Raw genomic sequence first — 19,803 nt, forward strand, 5'->3', positions numbered from 1 at the left:
TGAACGTAGAGTTTCCTTGCTTCACTAGGGAGGCCGGACTCTTTTTAATAGATGGTCAATTGAAAAAGCCACATAAGGAGGACACGCCCCGATTTCCATTTGTAAGGACAATATTGTCCCTTTTAATACTCGTTTCCCTCGAGAACAATTGCAGACCTCGGTGGCTCCCTTGTACATACATATACCAGAGAGATAGGATAATCTCAAGGTGTGTAAGCAAAAGGACATCACTTCCACCAAACTGATGAAATTAGGTTTGAAAAAACTGATAAAAGAGCTTCAAACTACAGTGGAGCTCTAAATGAGAAAAATCAATTATTGTGAGAAAACTGTCCTGATGAAGGTGTAAAACATTCACCGAAACGCTGCGTCGACAACTTGTGTTTTCTGTTTTTAATCTTTTTAATATGTCTATATGATTTGACACCTTTTTAATTTTGCTAATTGGTACTTCTTTACAGAATAATGTATTGTTATTGAATAAACCATGTATTTTTAAATATCAATATCAATGTTTACTGATCAGTATATTGTTTTAATTAATCATTATGAATATGTAATACCATTTGCTGCACTTTTGGGTTGTGTGAGGTCAGTGGATGTTATAAAAAGAAGAAAAAAAAATCTTGTTTTAAATAACCATATCCAGTTGGTAATATTGTAGGGACCACTTTTGTTTCATTATACTTGCTTCACTAAAGTCCCATATCGCTATTCCATCTCACCCCACTTGAGGAAGTTGCATTGGCTCCCTATCACTACTCGTGTCAGATTCAAGGCCCTTGTACTAGTTTTCAGGGCGTTGAATGGAAAAGGCCCCAGATACCTTAGACTTAGACTAAAATTAGTCCAATCGTCTCTCAACCTTAGATCTAACCACCTCCGGCTCTTACTCCCTCCCAGATTCCACCTTGCGAGGAAGGGTGGTAGAGCTTTTGCAGTGGTGGTAGCTAAACTGTGGAACTCTCTACACATCAGCCTCCGTCTCATGGACATCGAATCTCAATTCAGGGGCAAATTAAAGACCTTTCTATTCTCTGGCTGCTAATTTTTCCCCATCTGCCCGTAATCCTCAGGGCCGGGACACCCCCGTTGGGGGTAGCCGCGCGCTTAACAAATGTCAATAATAATAATAATAATAATTCACTATGGACAATCTCATCCAAAAATGGCTCAAGATAAGCAGAATGCAAACGCTTGGAGAGGAAATGGCGGAAATGCTTCTCTGAGATAGAGAGAGGTGAATACAAGAAAGGTTTGAGGGATTACCACGCCCTGATACGGAAAACCCGCAAAAGCTACTACTGCACTAGAATTAGCGATGCTGAAAACTCTATGAAGGAAATGTTCCTAGTGTACAGGGAATTGTCCGATCTTGCCCAAACAGCTACCCCTATGACTGGTTCTGTTACTTCGTGCAACAAGGTAGCAGAATTTTTTGCTGGTAAAGTAGAAAAAATCTTTTCGGCTTTCACGGAGGCAGCCAGGGGCGGGGAGGGGAGGATGGAAACCCCCACAACCACGCTGGACAAGAACTTTATCACGAAATTTCAGGTGCCCTCGCGGGAAATCCTATGCCATATCGCAGGAAGTATTAAGTCAGGCTCTCCTAGCGACCCTGCCACCCCAAAAATACTTCATGGCAGCATAGACACTTTGGAGCCTTACATAAGGCACCTACTCGCGCTGTCCTTTGAATCTGGGCAGGTACCTATGACATGGAAGAAAGCAGTGGTCCTTCCTCTGAGGAGGAAACCCAACATCAGTAGGGATAAGCTAGAGAACCTAAGACCGATCTCGCTACTCCCATACTTCGCTAAGATCGTGGAGAAAGCCGTTAATAAACAACTCTCTGCTCACATTGAGTCCAACGGACTCCTCCACCCCTCACAATCGGGCTTCCGTGCTCTTCACTCTACGGAGTCAGCTCTGATATCCTCCACAGAAATTCTACGTAGACATGCGGACGAGGGACAGAGAGCGGCGCTGATTCTTCTTGACCTCAGCGCCGCTTTCGACACTGTAGCTCATCACACTCTGCTACAGTGTCTGAAAAAGGGAGGAGTGGTGGGTAAAGCTTGGGAATGGCTGGAATCATTCCTTACCGACCGTAGCTTCCAGGTCGCTCAGGGACCTTTCCGGTCTAAAGAAATAAAATTGAAACAGGGAGTGCCACAAGGCTCCAGTCTCAGCCCCACCCTGTTTAATCCATATGTGGCGCCCCAGGGGAAGAATCACAGACAGTTTTGGGGTTGAGATAGTGTCATACGCAGATGACACACAACTGATCGTGACCCTGACACAGCTAAAGGAGCAATGTGCAGCAAATTTCTCGCTATGCATGCAGGAGCTCGCCAAATGGATGGCCAACAACTGCCTCCAATTAAACGGAAACAAGACGGAGGTGTTGATTGTGGGCAAGTCACCATCAGTTTGGACCTCGGCCTGGTGGCCGGATGAGCTGGGAGTTCTACCCGAACCCAGCAATCCAGTCAAGAACTTAGGAATCTGGGTAGACAACAAAATATCCTTTGATCACCAGACAAAACAAGTGGCGGGCACTTGTTTTGGTATGCTACGGGTCTTAAGGAAAACACTGGACCTTCTGCCTGTGCGGACAAGACAATCCGTGGTCCATGCTTTAATAACGTCCAGGCTGGACTACAGAAATGTCTTATACTTAGGTGGCAGTGAAAAATGCTTGCAACGATTACAGCGCATACAAAATGCGGCAGCCCGTTTGATCCTACAACTACCTAGAAAAGCGTCAGCAAAAAAAGCATTGAGAACCCTACACTGGCTGCCGGTCAGAGAACGGGTGACGTTCAAGGCCCTCTGTGTAGGGCATCGCATCCTCCATGGAAAAGGCCCTAAGTACCTGCATAGTCTCCTCAAACGTTACGAGCCCACTCGCCAGTTAAGATCTGGTGGCACGGGGCAGGTTCAGGTCCCTAAGTTCAAAAGAGTGCAAATGGGTGGACGGTCCTTTAGAGTCCAGACCGCCATCCAGTGGAACAAACTGCCAATGAGATTGAGATTGGAGACGTCAGAGCCCGCATTCCGAAGAGAGCTCAAAACAATTCTGTTCCCCAAAGCCTAAGACTCATATCTTAGAAAGACTCTACCTAGGCTGGATGTAAGCTATAGCTGAAGCGGCAACAGTTCAATAGCGCGGGGACACACTTGCTAGTGTAACCATGCGCTTTACAAGCTGTATAAAATAAAATAAATAAAGTTTATACTCTTCTTTGTGTCTCAAAAAGTTTAAAGTTAGGGTTCCTAGCTCAGAGTTGGTGACAACATCCTCCAGTTGTTGATTACGATGGAATTTCACCAAGTCTGCATGGGACACCTTCATACCCGCTATCTCAGGTTTGCTCCAAAGATCCGGGAGACCCAACCTCTTACTCTCTTTTCGTATGTGAGCAAACCATTGGATTTTATCTGTTCTAGGGAGTCCCATAAGTTCTTTGACCTCCTCTCTAAAGTACCTCAGTTCTGGAGTTACCCATAGTCTACGCCAATATGATAAAGGGCGAAGACCAATTTCTCCTCGTCTATGGGTCTGATATCTATCTCCATTCTTAGAGGGATAAGGGGAGTGCTAGCTGGAAGAGACAACAGAGATCTCAAAAAGCAGTTTTCCGCCGTGAGGATATGTTCAGTTGGGCAGTGACACCACAGTTCTGCTCCATACAGAATGGCTCCCCGGGCTTGTGCTTTATAAATTTCCAGGATGGAGGCAACTGGTTTAGCGGTGGATTTCCGGTGCAATTTTAGAACACCTCCTGTCATCTGCACCAGCCTAAGTTTAGCCTTGGCTATCTGAGGGCCACACTCCATAGTGTCGTTGAGGGTAATGCCCAAATATTCGAATATGGTGACCCTGTCCAGAGCAGTGCCATTTAGAGAAGGATTGGAGCGAATGATCTTTGGTGGATTACAGATCATATACTTTGTTTTTGAGATGTTGATATCCAGCCCCCTTTTCTCACAAAAACTGGCAAAACTATCTAGGGCACGCTGTATTCCCATCGGGGATTTGGACAAAAGGAGGGTATCATCGGCAAGCATAAGTGCCACTACCTGCTCACCACGTATCTTGGGTGCATCAATATCTTTGACCCCTTCGAGATGGGCAATTAGGGCATTAACAAAGAGAAAAAAAGGGTGGGCACCAGGACGCATTCCTTGTCTCACTCCTCTATTGACCATGAACCTAGGAGTCAAGGCACCCCTTTTGCCACTTCTGACCTGCGCAAAGTTGTTAGAATGGAGTCTCCTAAGAATATTAAGGAGATAAGTTGGAATTCCCATATCCGCCAGAACATCCCACAGAGTATCCCGGGGTACCAGATCGAATGCCGTCTTAAGGGCAACGAAAATTAATAGAAACAAGGTACCCTTGCACACAACAAAATCATATAATAAATTAAGTCAGTATAGACATTTGTACAATAGAAATAAAGCCTTTTAGTAGACAAAATAAATTTTCTTCATTCATTTGTCTGAAATATAGTGTTTTAATGTTCTCAAGAGAGATCCATCCGACACGTGTTTCGTCGCCAATGGCACAATCTTCCAGCGACTCCTCAGGGCTATAAGAAATATAGCTGTCACTGGGGAGTCGCTCCGTCTGTGATACTTCCAACCCGACAGGGCCCAGGACTGAGTTGGGTAACGTAGAAGTACTGAATAGAAAAGATCATAGGATTGATGAACATATATCCGTTGTGGCGCGATCTGCCCAATAGAGCGTGCTCACAGTAGTGATAGTTCCTCTTGTGAAGATCCTCAAAAGTGTTGAAACCGGTTGGTCTGAATCGGGACACAGAACCACGCACAGATGAAGACACACACGTCTCATGCTGCAAAAGGCACCCCGAATTGCAGAGCGACCCCTGCCATTTAAACCCTAAGGGAAGACGCACTCGTCACCACGAGGAAACGGTGCCCGCTTTATACCTAGAGCTCTACTTTCGATCCTATCGTTTTGCTAACGTCTGTTTTACCCATTCAGACCACCGGTTTCAACTCTTTTGAGGATCTTCACAAGAGGAACTATTACTACTGAGAGCACGCTCTATTGGGCAGATCGCGCCACAACGCATATACGTTCATCAATCCTATGATCTTTTCTATTCAGTACCCAACTCAGTCCTGGGCCCTGTCGGGTCGGAAGTATCACAGACGAAGCGACTTCCCCAGTGACACCTATATTTCTTATAGCCCTGAGGAGTCGCTGGAAGATTGGCCCATTGGCGAAACACGTGTCAGCTGGATCTCTCTTGAGAACATTAAAACACTATATTTCAGACGATCAAATTAATAAAGAAAATGTATTTTGTCTACTAACAGGCTTTATTTCTACTGTACAAATGTCTATTCTGGCTTAATTTATTATATGATTTTGTTGTGGGCAAGGGTACCTTGTTGCTATTATCCGGTATATTAGCCCTGGCTGACACCATATTGGGGGGGTCATCCCTCACCCTTTTGCACCGCATTCCGATTAACAATCTCCAGATAGAATTGCGTCAATATTGAGCAGTGCGCCCTTCGTTCCCCCTTTTCCTGACTAAAAACCCTTGGATAATTACATCAACGAAAATTAAGTAGAGGCTGCCACCCTCTACTTTAACCGTTTTCCAATATAAGAGTTGCAATCTTAAAAGTTGCTCAACGGTGGATGTTTTTTCCCTAAATCCGGCTTGGTAGGGGATCAGTATCTCAGATTTCTCCATCCAAGTCTGGAGGCGACCGAGAATAATCAGTTCAAAGAGTTTTTGACTCACGTCGATCAAATTGATCGGGCGGTAGTTTGCAGGGATTAATGGGGAGCCCTTTTTGTATACTGGGACAATTTCCGCCCCCAGCCAAGTTTCAGATATGGGGAGCCCTGAAGTATGGTATTAAACATCAGACAAAAGTACGCGGTCCAAATCTCAGGTTGGTCCCTATAAAAGTCCCTCGGGATTTTATCAATACCAGGGGCTTTTCATGCTGGGAGTCTCCTTATCGCACCCTCCACCTCCAACAGTGTGATTTTTATGCCTACAGCTGGTTTAAGAGTATTCAGTGTGGGAGCATCTTCCAGTCTATATTGAAAGTCATTGTGGATATTCTGGGGGGGTTACCAGGCTCATAGAAGAGCCTGCTTTCATCGAATAGAGCGCCCGAAGTGCTTCATCCATCTCTCGGGCGCAATACTTGGCTCATCTGCAGCATATCCATAACTGCTGCCACTTCTCACAATTGCACAAATTTCCTGTATGTTCCTATTACCCAGAGCACTTTTTATACTAACCCATCTATTGTTTTAATAATAATAAATAATAATAAAGACATTTGTAGAGCACCTGGTTACGCCATCCCGGCGTGTCCCCGCGCTATGGAGAAAGGACTGTCAGACATGACGCAATCGACAAAATTAACCACAGAGAACTAGTTGTTAAACAAATGAGTTTTAAGCTGGCGTCTAAAATTAGTCTCTGACCTCTCCAGCCTGAGGCCAACCGGAAGAGTATTCCAGTTTTGAGCAGCTAAGAAGCTAAACGAGCGGCCGCCCATTCTAGCTTTCTTTATTTTGGGTACAGCCAACTGCCCTGTGCCCGCCGATCTCAGGGCCCTTCCTGGTAGATATCTAGTGACCAGATTCCTAAGATATACTGGCGCCTTGTCCCAGAGAATGCGATGGCAGATGAGCAGGGCTTTAAACAGCACCCTTCTTTTTCCTGGTAACCAATGGAGAGCGTCAAGGGCCGGCTTTGACTCCGCCCTTCGTGGCAGCCGCATGATCAGTCGTGCTGTGGCGTTCTGTAAGACCTGCAAGCGACCCAGATTCTTCGCAGACATACCTAGATATAACCCATTTGCGTAGTCAATGCGAGATGTTATGAGGGCATGTATCAGCGTCTGTCTGGCTTCCAGCGGGAGCAGGTCTAAGGTTTTGCGTAGGGTTTTTAAAACGCCAAAACACTTTCCCACAACACGACGGATCTGGCCATCATAGGAGAGGGTAGGGTCCACCCATACCCCAAGGTTCTTTACTTCCATACCAGGTATCGGGGTAGGGCCCAGACACTGTGGCCACCATTCTGAGGTCCAGCTGGATCTGTCTCCACCAGCCACCAGTACCTCGGTCTTTTCGCCGTTCAGCTTTAAGCAGTTCTTGTTCATCCAACAGGCCAATTCCTGCATACATTCCTTAAAGTTGGATGACTCGACCGAGGGTGCCTGGGATAGGGAGATCAGCAGCTGGGTATCATCTGCGTAGGAGACTAGCTCCACACCAAACGCCTGTACCACCTCAGCCAAAGGGGCCATATACAAATTGAACAAGGTGGGGCTCAGGGCAGAGCCTTGAGGCACCCCCTGCTCCAGTGCGAAATCCCTAGACTGGGAAGTTCCTCTTAGGACCTGAAAGCTGTGCCCTGTCAGGAAAGATTTCAGCCAGCCCAGAGCAGGACCCGAGACCCCCCCCTTCTCAGACACTGCAGCCAGGTGTAGTGTGCCACAGTGTCGAACGCTGCACTGAGGTCTAACATTATCAGTGCCAAGGTGTGTCCCGCGTCCACCCCCTGCCTAATGGTCTCCATTTCCCATTGGTGCTTGGCCTCTGCAATAGCCTGCTTGTATTCCTGCCTCCTCAATTTGACTAGGCTCCTGGCTGGGGCTTTAATTGACTCAAATAAAAGAGACTTTGCCATTTTACAATTGTCATCAAACCATGACTGAGTCTTCTGGTTTGTCCTATGTCTAGTCACTACCGGATTAAGTAAATCAGCCAATGCTGCCACCAACCATAGATGTAATTTAGCAATTTTTTTTGCCACCTCTTCTTGTCCAAGCTCAATACAGCCACTAATCTCCATAAAGGTCTTACAAACAGCTGAATATAAGGCACTCATTTTATCTAAAGAGTGTTTTACCGCAGGCCGTTTAAGCCTTCTCCTATTATTTGAGAGATTCAATTCACTATTTTGGCTTGGTTTACTCCCGTTGAAAATGCCAGTGTCAGGTAATCTCAAATTTAGAACCAAAGCATTATGGTCACTATCATGTCGGGATAAAATCTCAAAATCGGTGACCATAGGCCATGACCTTGTCTCAACCAAGATATAATCTATCCGAGATGTTTGGCCAACGCGGTTGAACGTGGCCTTTCCTTCACGATCGAACTGGGTACAACCGTTACAGGCTCTCATAGAATGGGCCATAGTTATCGAGTTCAATTGGAGAGCCAGCGGTGACCAAACCTTGATTGGAGTAATTTGGAGCTCGGGTATAGACTATTGCTCGTCTTCTTCTATTGTAATAGAGTTTCCAATGGCAGGTAAGGGCTCGTAGTGGCAATTAAAATCACCAGCAATAATCAGTAGGCTATTACCAGAAACGGTGGGGATAAAAGTATCAAGCAGGGCCAGTGTTACAGATTCTTTCAGCGACTCCATCGCCGACCTCACCAGCACCCACGCACTCGCCTCCATGGACTACATCCTCCTCGGGGACCTGAACTTCCACCTCGAGAACAATGACGACGCCAACTCCACCAAGCTGACGGACAACCTCGCCAAACAGCCTCAGACAACTCGTCACCACACCCACCCACGCCGCTGGCCACACACTGGACCCCATGTTCTCCACAAGCACCCACATCGCCTTCGACCACACCACCGAACTCCACTGGACCGACCACCGCTGCATCCATTTCACCTTCAAGAAACCAACCATGCACCACCGCACCCAACAGCTGCCTCGCCGCTGCTGGAGCAAAGTCACCGAAGACCAGCTGATCACCACCCTTGCCCAGAACCCACCCACCGACCCCACCAACCCAGATGCCGCAGCCCGCAACCTCAGACAGTGGATCGACGACTGCACCAACACCCTCGCCCCACTCAAGAAACCCTCCAATAGCCATGCCAGCACCTGGTTCACCGACGAGCTCCAGACCTCCAAACGCGCATGCCGGAAACTGGAGAAGAAATGGCTCCACGAACGCACACTGGACAACCACACAGCCCACAAGGACGCCACCCGCAGAAATCACCACTTCATCAGATTAGCCAAGAGATCCTCCTTCAAAGACCGCCTCGACAACAATGCACACGATAGCAAAGAGCTCGTCAGCATCGTAAAAGAACTCTCCAACCCCAGCGCCAACGCCAACGACATCCCGGCCTCACAAGAACTGTGTGACTCACTGGCCATCTTCTCCCACCGCAAGATTGCTGACATCCACGACAGCTTCAACACCACGACTGCCCCGACTATGCCAGACTTCACCTCCCCTGCAAACACCACCAGTGCCAACCGCCTGACCTCCTGGTCCTACGTCAACGACGACGAGACACGCAAGGTCATGAACTCCATCCACTCAGGATCTCTATCAGGCCTGTGCCCACAACACGTATTCAACAAAGCAGACGCAGCCATCACACCCCAACTATGGAAGGTCATCAACATCTCCTTCGAAACAGCGACATTCCCGGAAAGCTGGAAGCACGCCGAAATTAACGCCCTCCTCAAGAAGCCCAAGGCGGACCCCAAGGACCTCAAGAACTTCCGGGCCATCTCCCTGCTCCCGTTCCCGGCGAAGGTCATAGAGAAAATCGTCAACATTCAATTGGCCCGCCACCTCAAGGACAACAACGTCTTGGACCCATCCCAGTCCGGATTCAGACAAAACCACAGCACCGAGACAGCCCTCATCGCCACCACAGATGACATCAGGTGCCAACTAGGCAACGGCAAAACATCAGCCCTCATCCTCCTGGACCTGTCAGCCGCCTTTGACACAGTCTGCCATTGCACTCTAAAGACACGCCTCCAAGAAGCAGGAATCCAAGAGAAGGCCCTTGACTGGACCACGTCCTTCCTCTCCGGCAGAACCCAGAGCATCCGCCTCCCACCCTTCCGATCCGAAGCCACCAACATCATCTGCGGCATCCCCCAGGGCTCATCCCTCAGCCCGACGCTGTTCAACGTCTACATGGCCCCCCTCGCACAAGTGGCCCGCCATCATGACCTCAACATCATCTCCTATGCCGACGACACCCAGCTCATCCTATCCCTCACCAAGGACCCACACACCGCCAAAACAAACCTCCACAAGGGAAAGAAGGCCGTCGCTGACTGGATGAGGAGCAGCCGTCTGAAACTGACTCGGACAAGCCGGAGGTCCTCATCCTCGGACCCACCCCCTCAGCCTGGGACGACTCCTGCTGGCCGACCCCACTGGGAACAGCACCGACACCCATCGACCATGCACGCAACCTAGGATTCATCCTCGACTCTTCCCTCTCCATGTCTAAACATGTCAATGCCGTCTCATCCTCCTGCTACAACACCCTCCGCATGCTCCGCAGGATCTACAAGTGGATCCCGACCGAAACAAGAAGAATGGTGACACAGGCCCTCCTCAGCAGCAGACTGGACTACGGCAACGCACTCTACGCAGGAATCCCAGCCAAACACCTACGATGTCTACAACGCATCCAAAACGCCTCCGCCCGACTGATCGTCAACGTTCCCCGCCGCAGCCACATCACCCCCTACCTGAGAGACCTACACTGGCTCCCCGTCGACAAGAGGATCACCTTCAAGCTCCTCACCCACGCACACAAAGCACTCCACAATGCCGGACCAGCCTACCTGAACAGCAGACTCAGCTTCTACACCCCCACCCGCCAGCTCCGCTCCGTCCAGCCTCGCCTTCAATGCTGTCCCCCGCATCCAACAAACAACCTCCGGTGGCAGATCCTTCTCCTACCTCGCCGCCAAGACCTGAAACACCCTCCCTACCCACCTACGGCAGGCCCAAGACCTACTCGCCTTCGGAAAACTCCTCAAGACCTGGCTCTTCGAGCAGTAGCGGCACCCCCCTACCCTCAGCGCCTTGAGACCCTCACGGGTGAGTAGCGTGCTTTACAAGTACTCTGATTGATTGATTGGTTGATAACAGGACGAGAATATATATTAATAAAAGTCACCCTGAGATTGGATGGGAACTTAAGTGTGACACATTGAAGATCTATAGTTGGAGTCGCTCGTTGTGTCACTGTGTAACCCAAGTGTGATGCTACCAATATGGATAACCCCCCATAGGGTCTACCCCTTTCCCCCATCGATGCCAGATGGTTAAATGAAGCAAAACCCAGTCTTACTGTCTCCTCCCTTGCCCACGTCTCCTGTAGTAGGCATATATCATATTGATCTATAAAAGAGCCCCAATCAGGGCAAGCAATTTTGTTAATTAGGCCTGCCACGTTCCAGGACAAAACTTTAATTTTATTCTCCTGTGAAATTTCAGGGGCCAAGGCAGCATAGGTAGAGAGGTGAGAACCACCAGATTCGTGTAGCCTCTTGCATAGGGAAGTATCCTGTTTTTGTTGCTTCATACCCTCCTCCATATGTACTATAGCCTGTCTCTGTGCCTGGGTTGGATCAGACAAAGATTCAGACGCCTGCATTCCAGGTTTATAATTATTAAAAACTTCGGGCCTCTCAGTCTACATCCTCAAAAGGGGCAAACTGATTTGACACCGGGATATTGAATACTTTGATATCCCAAGTGCTTAGGAAGGCCACGATCTTTATAAGCAAGACGTGTCTCTGTCAGGAGAAAAATCTATGCATTTTTTGCTCCTCCTGTATGAGTTGTCTCTTAATTCTATTATTTAGGCCTACAACATTCCAAGCTATACACCTAATCTGCTCCATAATAGATGTTATTTACTTTAGTCTCTTAGTTATCCCTCCCGATACACCTATTCGTACCACTTTGAATATTGTGCTTTCTCATTCTATTTTCTGTCGCTTTTTCTAACACTTATATGCCATCCTGTTGACTTTTTTCCACTACCTTCCCTCCGTTAGCCCACCCAATCCCACCCTCACCACTTGCTGGCCACCCCTTCCCTGTATCGCAAAAAAGGAATCCCTCCTTTTATAAGTTGCAGATGAATTGGCAGCTACACAGAGACAGTGCAACATTGGTACCCACATATCACCCCACACAGTTTATCTATTTATCTATTTAGCAGTAAAGAGAAGAAAAAAGAAAAAAAAGGTAGAAGAATAGAGAGGCGGAAAAAGAAGAAAAAAATCAAAGACCAGTAGCATCAATCAGCCTTCATGGAAAATAACTAAATCCCCCCCCCTTAGTTGGTGCTCTTCAAAGTCCCAAAACTCGTAAGTATTTTACGCCGCACCCTATGTTTGTCATTTACTGAGATCTTGCCTGGCCTCCTGCTCAGTAGTAAAAAAATACAATTGTCCTCCTTTAATTACTTTTAATCGTGCAGGGTCCTGTAGAAACACCTGTGCACCTTCTGCTTTCAGCGGATCAATTAGCTGTCTCAGTTTCCAGCATCTATCCATAGTTACCTTGCATAGATCTGACCGCACAAAGATTCTTAGAGAATCGACGGTTACCAAGGAATTAGGACAGACTTTCAAGAATATAGCTTGCCTAAGTAAAAAATTACAACAAAATAATCAACAGTGGTCGTGAGTATCGAGATCCCTGCTTGTGTAGTACTAGTGGTAATCTATGCACTTGTTGTAGCTGGTAATCCCAATCCCAGTCCACGAGGTCAGGAAAAGCCTTTTGAAAAAGCTGGACCACCTACGCTCTAGGATCAGATCCCTCCTTTCCCTCCGGAACCCCAAACAACCTTAAATAGTTCAGTCGCTGACGATTCTCTAATTTCTCTATCAATGCCTGTATAGCAAGTATCTGAGCATCATGCATTTGCACCGAACTAGCTGTTAGGGTAGTAGTTTGTTCGGTGTCAGCAACCCTTTGCTGTAACTCTGATATGCCTTGCGTGAGTGTCCCGATCTTCAGTGTCACCTCATTTAATGACTGTTGAATGCTGTGATTATCAGCCTTAGCCTGCGCATAATGCTCTTCCGCTTCAAGTCTTTGATCCTTCAGGACTTTCAAATCAGGGAGAGTGATGACTTGTTACAGTCCTGTACATCTTTAGAGTTTTGGGTCTCTGTTGTCCCCCTCCCCCCCTTAGGAGGGACAAATGTCAATGGCGAACTCTGTGACCCGGGGCTGAATGTCTAGACAGCAGGTATTGTTAACTCAGGACTGGTGCCAGCTCAATGCCTTCCTTCTGATCCACCTACGCTGTCTGTTAAACCTGTTCCTGAGAGCTGTGATATTATTGACTTGACCTCTCCCTTCGCCTGAACCCACCTGCGCAGAGGACACTGTCTGAAGTATCTTTACATCGTGAGGTCACATTATGCTGTTGCTGAATGCCATATATACTGAATATTTTCTTCCCATCTTTGTTACTTGAATTTTTTCTTTTTGCCAGAAGATTTATTAGTTGAACGGGTCCCAACCTGGGTTTCATCTGCTGATTTGTTAGTCATTGCCGGCAAATCGCATGTTGCTGTACATGGCGTACAGTTTTCGCTTTCTTGAGAGACCCCTTGTGTTTCCTGTAAACCTTCGTTATTCCCAGACGATGCCTGAGACACAGGTTGCATATCGATATTATTGTCGATGTAAGCTCTGGTAGGATTTATTATTGTGTCTATACTGTTCCCTATATGTCCAGCCGGATCTCTAGATGTTGAGTAGTCCCCCCTCCCCAAGTTCTGAGGAGGTTTCCTTTTGCTCACCGCTATCGTCAGTTTCTCCAATGGCAATGTCCCCTGTTTCAGATGGTGATACAGGCGGCTCAGACGGACTCATTGTATCCTTAACTGTATCTATAGTATTCTCGGCCTGATTGACACCTTTTATTGTCTCTTTACAAACCCGGTCTTGCCCAGGACCTCCTGGCCCTACATTGTGACACTCATTAGTATCAGCTTGTCTCACGAGAAATTGCTTCTAAAATTGCATCTGCAATTTTGTCTCCAGCTGACTGCTCTGTTAACGCACCAGCCAAAAATAGATCCACAGCTTTGCCACGCTGCAGGAGCCTCAATAGCGGCTTACCTACTCTCGACGAGCCCTTGGAAGTGTTTGTTTGTGCAACAGACACTGATTCTTCAGTGTTGAAAAGGCAGAGGGCAGCAGGTGAAACGGCAACTGCACTACCTAGGCTGGTCACAAAAAAATTTACTTAGAACTCTTATTTCCCACCTCAAATGGCCAGCTGCCACATGACCACAAATTAAGTCAAGAGAAAGATTGATGAGGCAACCCACAAAAACAGCAAGTTACAGTGCACACAGAACAAAGTTCATTCCGCAGGCGTTGCAAGTTTAGTTGTAAATCTTTATTTTCCAGGTACTCTTTTGTACACAAACAGCCAACGCATTTCACCCTTCACAAGGGCTTCTTCAGGGCAAAGGTACGATGGCCAGATTCATGTCTCAGTTAATAGAATCCATCAATATGTGTTATTGTGAAACTTCCCTGTTGTTGGACGTTGTTTTCATACATGAGGCCTAAAATCTTTAGTGAGTATTTAAATATCCTCAGTCCAACGAGAATGTACGTCATCAATGATGGTGAAAAGCTAGGTCTTGTGACATAAGTGAGCCTTCAGTGCAGTCAGGTAGAGTACTTGTAAAATTCAGAGTGTGTCAGCGAAAACCCTGTCTGGCAGCAAGTGTCAGATGGAGCTCCTTCATTTCAGGTGTATCAGTGAGCGTCAGATGGAGCTCCTTCATTTCAGGTGTATGAGTGAGCGCCAGATGGAGCTCCTTCATTTCAGGTGTATCAGTGAGAGCCAGATGGAGCTCCTTCATTTCAGGTGTATCAGTGAGCGTCAGATGGAGCTCCTTCATTTCAGGTGTATCAATGAGCGTCAGATGGAGCTCCTTCATTTCAGGTTTATCATTTGGCGTTAGATGTATCTCTTTCATTTCAGGTGTATCAGTGAGCGTCAGATGGAGCTCCTTCATTTCAGGTGTATCAGTGAGCGTCAGATGGAGCTCCTTCCTTTCAGGTGTATCAGTGAGCGTCAGATGGAGCTCCTTCATTTCAGGTGTATCAGTGAGCGTCAGATGGAGCTCTTTTATTTCAGGTGTATCAGTGAGCGTCAGATGGAGCTCCTTCATTTCAGGTGTATCAGTGAGCGTCAAATGGAGCTCTTTCATTTCAGGTGTATCAGTGAGTGTCAGATGGAGCTCCTTCCTTTCAGGTGTATCAGTGAGCATCAGATGGAGCTCCTTCTTTTCAGGTGTATCAGTGAGCGTCAGATGGAGCTCCTTCATTTCAGGTGTATCAGTGAGCGTCAGATGGAGCTCCTTCATTTCAGGTGTATCAGTGAGTATCAGATGGAGCTCTTTCATTAAGATGTATGAGTGAGTGGTTCTGGCTTGAGCTGTAGGGTTACTGGCCTTAGCTATATGTTAGATGTTCCCAGGACCCTTCTATTAACACGATTTGCAAAGGCTAAAGGTGAGGCCCCTCAGGGAGGGCCTCCCCAAAGTAGAGATGCCTTTTCACAGGGCTCCAGAGTGGAGGCCATTTTGTGGCATGAAATGATAGGACAACCTTCACATTGACCTGGACGTGGTAGTAAAGTGGGAGGCCAGTTAGTTAGGCTGTGGTGCTTGCTGGCTCAACGGATGAAAGTGGTTAGAAGAGTTCAGTTCTGGGCCTCTCCCTAGACAAGCTCTTTTGTATTGTGATGCAAAAAGATAACGTCTCAGTGGCGCATTGACTCAACCTTTTCAGAGCACGACTTCCCAAAAACTAGTTGAGATAGTCAAGCATCATTGTTCCTTCTGTGTGCAGCAGAGGCTATTGATGAAGGTGGACTATCATCTTGGGCAGATATTTGTTGCAGCCAACTGTCACTCTCTATTCCTGAGGGATGCCAGTGACTGAAGACTGGACATTGGCATGTTTTGTGGAGATAGTGGAAATGTGGACCTGTGTGCCAGGGATCTGTTTGTGTTGATTCTGATCCCTTAACTTGTAGTAATCTTCACTTGGATACTGCGTCTCAATTAAGCCTTTCCGAACCTCACCATGATCCCTAGAGCAGTGTTACTGGCCGGGTTTGAGGAGTGGATGTTGTTCTGATATCTCATATTATGAGGTGAAACCCTAGTTACAGTTCTTCTGTAACTTTTCTGAGATGTTCTAAACCCTGTTCCTTGCTTGTGATTGGTTGTCCCACGTGGAAAAATTAATCGCCCTGAACCAGTGAATTGCCTGTTGGATGTTTGCAAGTCTCAGGGTTACAGCAGCAGGATCTGTTCTTTATAGAGCAGGCTGGGTTGATGGAATACATAAGAGATACAGGGTACCTTTGAGGAAATATTTTGGTTGAATTTTGAAAAGGGATCTCAATCTGGTGGTGGCAGATGTTGTTTACATTTTTTGTCCTAGCTGAACAGGGTAAGGCCTCCTGGGCAGCCCTCTCTTATAGATTTCTTTTCTCTTGATGGCACCATCTTTTGGCTAATGCACCAGCCAGTGAACACCCTTTGGTGTGCAGGCTTCTGAAAGGCACTGTTTGGTTTGTGGCTCTTCTGCTGTGCTCTATCTTGTTTAGATGGGTTTGAGGCCTTCAACTGCTTAACTTAGATGGAAAATTGCTTACTCAGAAGAGAAGTAATATTTACAGTGTCCTGAAGCTCCAGCTCCTGCACGTAGGTGATTCCCACCCACCCCTTTGGGCATGTGATCATCAGTGCATTACACAAATTTAATCAAGAAAAGCAGGTAATGTCTCTGGTCGGTCCTCGAGTCTTCTCCCACACTTGCTTGTTGGATCCAATAAGTGTTATGTGAAGTTGTGTTGCACATCTTCAATTCATTGCTCATTTTGTTACTGGTGTCATGGCTTCCATGGCATTTCAATTGGAACCAGATTGGCAGTACCATGAAAGCCATAGACTGATCAACAGAACCATTTTTTAAGAAGTTGTATTTTGTGCAATTGACGGCTGTGTATCCTAGTGTTGATTAAGCTTTGAGGCAGCATAATCCTCGCCTCTGGCCCTTGATTGGTTAGAAAGTTTCCTATCTAATGTAGAGTAAAGCTACTTTTCAACTGAGGACACAGAGAAGAAAAACTCTGAATGAACTACAATGCGCTGCATTGTATCCATTGATGATGCCCAGTATTGAAGAAGCTTGTTCCACCAGCTGGTCTTCATTGAAGCAGTTGTTCTTTATTGACAAGAACAGATCAGAATCCAGTCATCGAACAGATATGAGTTTTCAATCTAAGCCTGGTTCATGGAAAGACAGAGCTGGAGGAAATGGAGAAACAAGACTTTCTGAGATTGAGCCATAGTTGATTTCCTGTGTTCATCAAATGATGTCCTGTAGTTTGTTTGCCTGGTGTTCTGCGTGTTCTGAATGTGGTTTTGTTTTATACCTTTTTTGTGGTTGCTGATTGTTTGCAGTAAAGAAAGACAACATCAACCTCCCTCCCTTGTACTTGATAGGACTGTAGCTTCCCTCCTGAATAGCTGGGAAATTAATAATCAGTGTCTGGGTTGTGGTTTGACTCCAGGAGGCTTCAGTGCTGATTAAAATATTATTTTACCTTTTCACAAAGAATCAAGAATGTAAAAATATGAAGTGTTGTGTCTTTGAAACGAGTACCCACTTGAAATGTGAGTATTGTTCCTTGTTGTTGTTTGTCTATTGCAGATTAATTCATTGCTCCTTCACAAGCGCCTGCAGCAAAGATCTCGCCTCTGCGGTCTCCATGAACCGTTCTCTCTTGGATCTAAACTTGGCAGACAATGGACTTGGGGATGTTGCAGTGAGATCCTTGTTTGATGGACTGAGACAGCCCAGCTGCAGTGCCCAGACACAGGAGTAAACTCAGCTTTGAATGCAAACATCTCTTAAACTTTCATCCCTGGCATTATGATTTGTTAGTCTTCCATAATGGATTTCACAATTGTTTGATGTAGCAGGAAGTCCTCATATTTTGTGTAAAGTAGGACTACGTTCTAGTGTATTTTTCACAATTAGAATTTGAGTTCTGTTGCATTAGTGCACTCTTCCCCAGCCATCTTGTCATAACGTTCAGTTTGTTTAAACTTGTCAGAAGTGGCCTTTGTATTTCCTCAGGATCTGTGCAATGCTCTCAAGGGCCCACCTCCTGTCTCCACTGAATTGGTATGCCATTATAGTACCAAGGGTCAGAGTGGCCCGATGGGGGATGGGAATTGGGAAGGGAACCGCGGAGAAGGAGATCTGTAAATATAAAAAATATATATACACAAAACAAAACCTTATAGGCTTCTATGCACTGTTACGGACCCTAGGAACAGCTCTGATAGAGTACAATGTTACAAGTAGGACAATGATTATTTTCCCTAAGGTTTTCCTTTGATAAAGCTCAATTTAAAAATGAAAACACAAAAAAAAGACACTCAGTTGTCAAAAACAACTCATGTTGACTCATGCTAAGATTTCCACAATATTGTTTGCTAGAAAGGCGATTAATAACATCTTACTGCCTTATGTACGATTGCCACAAAATTGTTGCTGCTATGGCGAATATTAAGAGCTTAACGCTTGGTGTAATGAAAGTATTTTAATAAATCACGCCTTTTGCTTTGGAGCAGTCTTTATATTGAAACTCCTAATCTATGAACAAAAAACCCTTGAGCTCGAGATGCTGCATGAGAAGAAACAATTGTAAATGCAATACTCTAAGAAATGTGTCTGCATATAAAAGAATTTAAAACATGCGGCTTACCACTCAGAGTGCGAGTCTTGAGGAGATATGGCATGCGCCTTTCTATTGTCTGTTCCTAGTCAAAACGTTACTATACAATCGAACAACATCCATCGCAAGTGTTGGGGTGTAAGAAGGCGGGTTGAACTCATGAACTGCAAGTTGTGATGATCTGTATATACTGTAATGATGTGTTTTGCGCGTTTTAGATAATGCCGCCATTTTTTGAACGCATCCCTGATGGCCAGAAGTTCTTTCTCTGCAATTACATAATTTTGTTCAGCCTCTCTGAGTTTCCAAGCCATGTATGCCACAGGATATAGCTGTCCAGTATAATGGGATTGCCTTCGGGTAGCCATGCCCTCTACAAATCCTCATACCGTGGTTTCTCTGTGAAAGCACCGCTCCAATTGCTACATTAGAGGCATCAGCCTCTACTATGAATGGTTGTTGGACATCAGGATGTGCTAAAATTGGTGTTGAGTTAAAGGCCTTTTTAAGAACATTAAAGGCAGAGTCAGGCTCTGGGGACCACACAAACGATTCTTTCTTTCTGAATAACCGAGTGATGGGTGCTACAGTATGGGAGAAAGGGTTGATAAATCTGCAGTAGAAGTTAGCAAAAACGAGAAAAACATTGTACATCCCGGACCAATGAAGGTGGGGGCCATTTAGCGACTGCTTTGATTTTTCTGCTGCCATTTGCATTCCTGAGGGTGATAACACTACTCCGTAAGAACTCCACAGTAGTGACATGAAATTTGCACTTGCTAAGTTTGCAATAAAGATGGTGTTTCTTAATGCCAACAAGATTTGTTTTACATGGTGTTCATGCTCAGCTTCACATGTTGAATAGATTAGTATATCATTGATATATATACTATTGCGATGGTGTCTAAATATTCCATGAGCACATCAGTTAAGGAAAAATTGAAATGCAAAACCCAAAGGACATCACTGTATACTCGAATCAGCCATAACAAGTTTTAAAAACTGATTTCCACTCCTCACCAAATCGCATACAAACCAAATGGTACGCTCCTCTTAGATCTAATTTGGGGTAAATGACTGCTGATTGCACATTGTCAAGAAGAACTAGGATTAGAGGCAATGGAAATTTGTTTTTATGGTGATTTTATTTAATATCCTTAAGTCAATACAAGTT

The 19,803-nt window shown here is 46.0% G+C and overlaps 2 protein-coding genes across 2 annotated transcripts in view; both read left to right on the top strand.

Annotated features, from left to right (window-relative positions):
* LOC144764083 (ribonuclease inhibitor-like) overlaps positions 1-18,042 on the top strand; it is a 203,052-nt gene extending 185,010 nt beyond the window's left edge. The window contains exon 9 of the mRNA XM_078650244.1: positions 17,597-18,042. Within this exon, the coding sequence (XP_078506370.1) occupies positions 17,597-17,771 (175 nt within the window). The 3' untranslated portion in view covers positions 17,772-18,042. The remainder of the gene's footprint in view (positions 1-17,596) is intronic.
* The window catches only part of LOC144763075 (uncharacterized), a 676,435-nt gene that overhangs the window by 238,448 nt on the left and 418,184 nt on the right, over positions 1-19,803 (top strand).

Source organism: Lissotriton helveticus, chromosome 6 (assembly GCF_964261635.1).
Source record: "Lissotriton helveticus chromosome 6, aLisHel1.1, whole genome shotgun sequence".
Taxonomy (NCBI): Eukaryota; Metazoa; Chordata; class Amphibia; order Caudata; family Salamandridae; genus Lissotriton; species Lissotriton helveticus.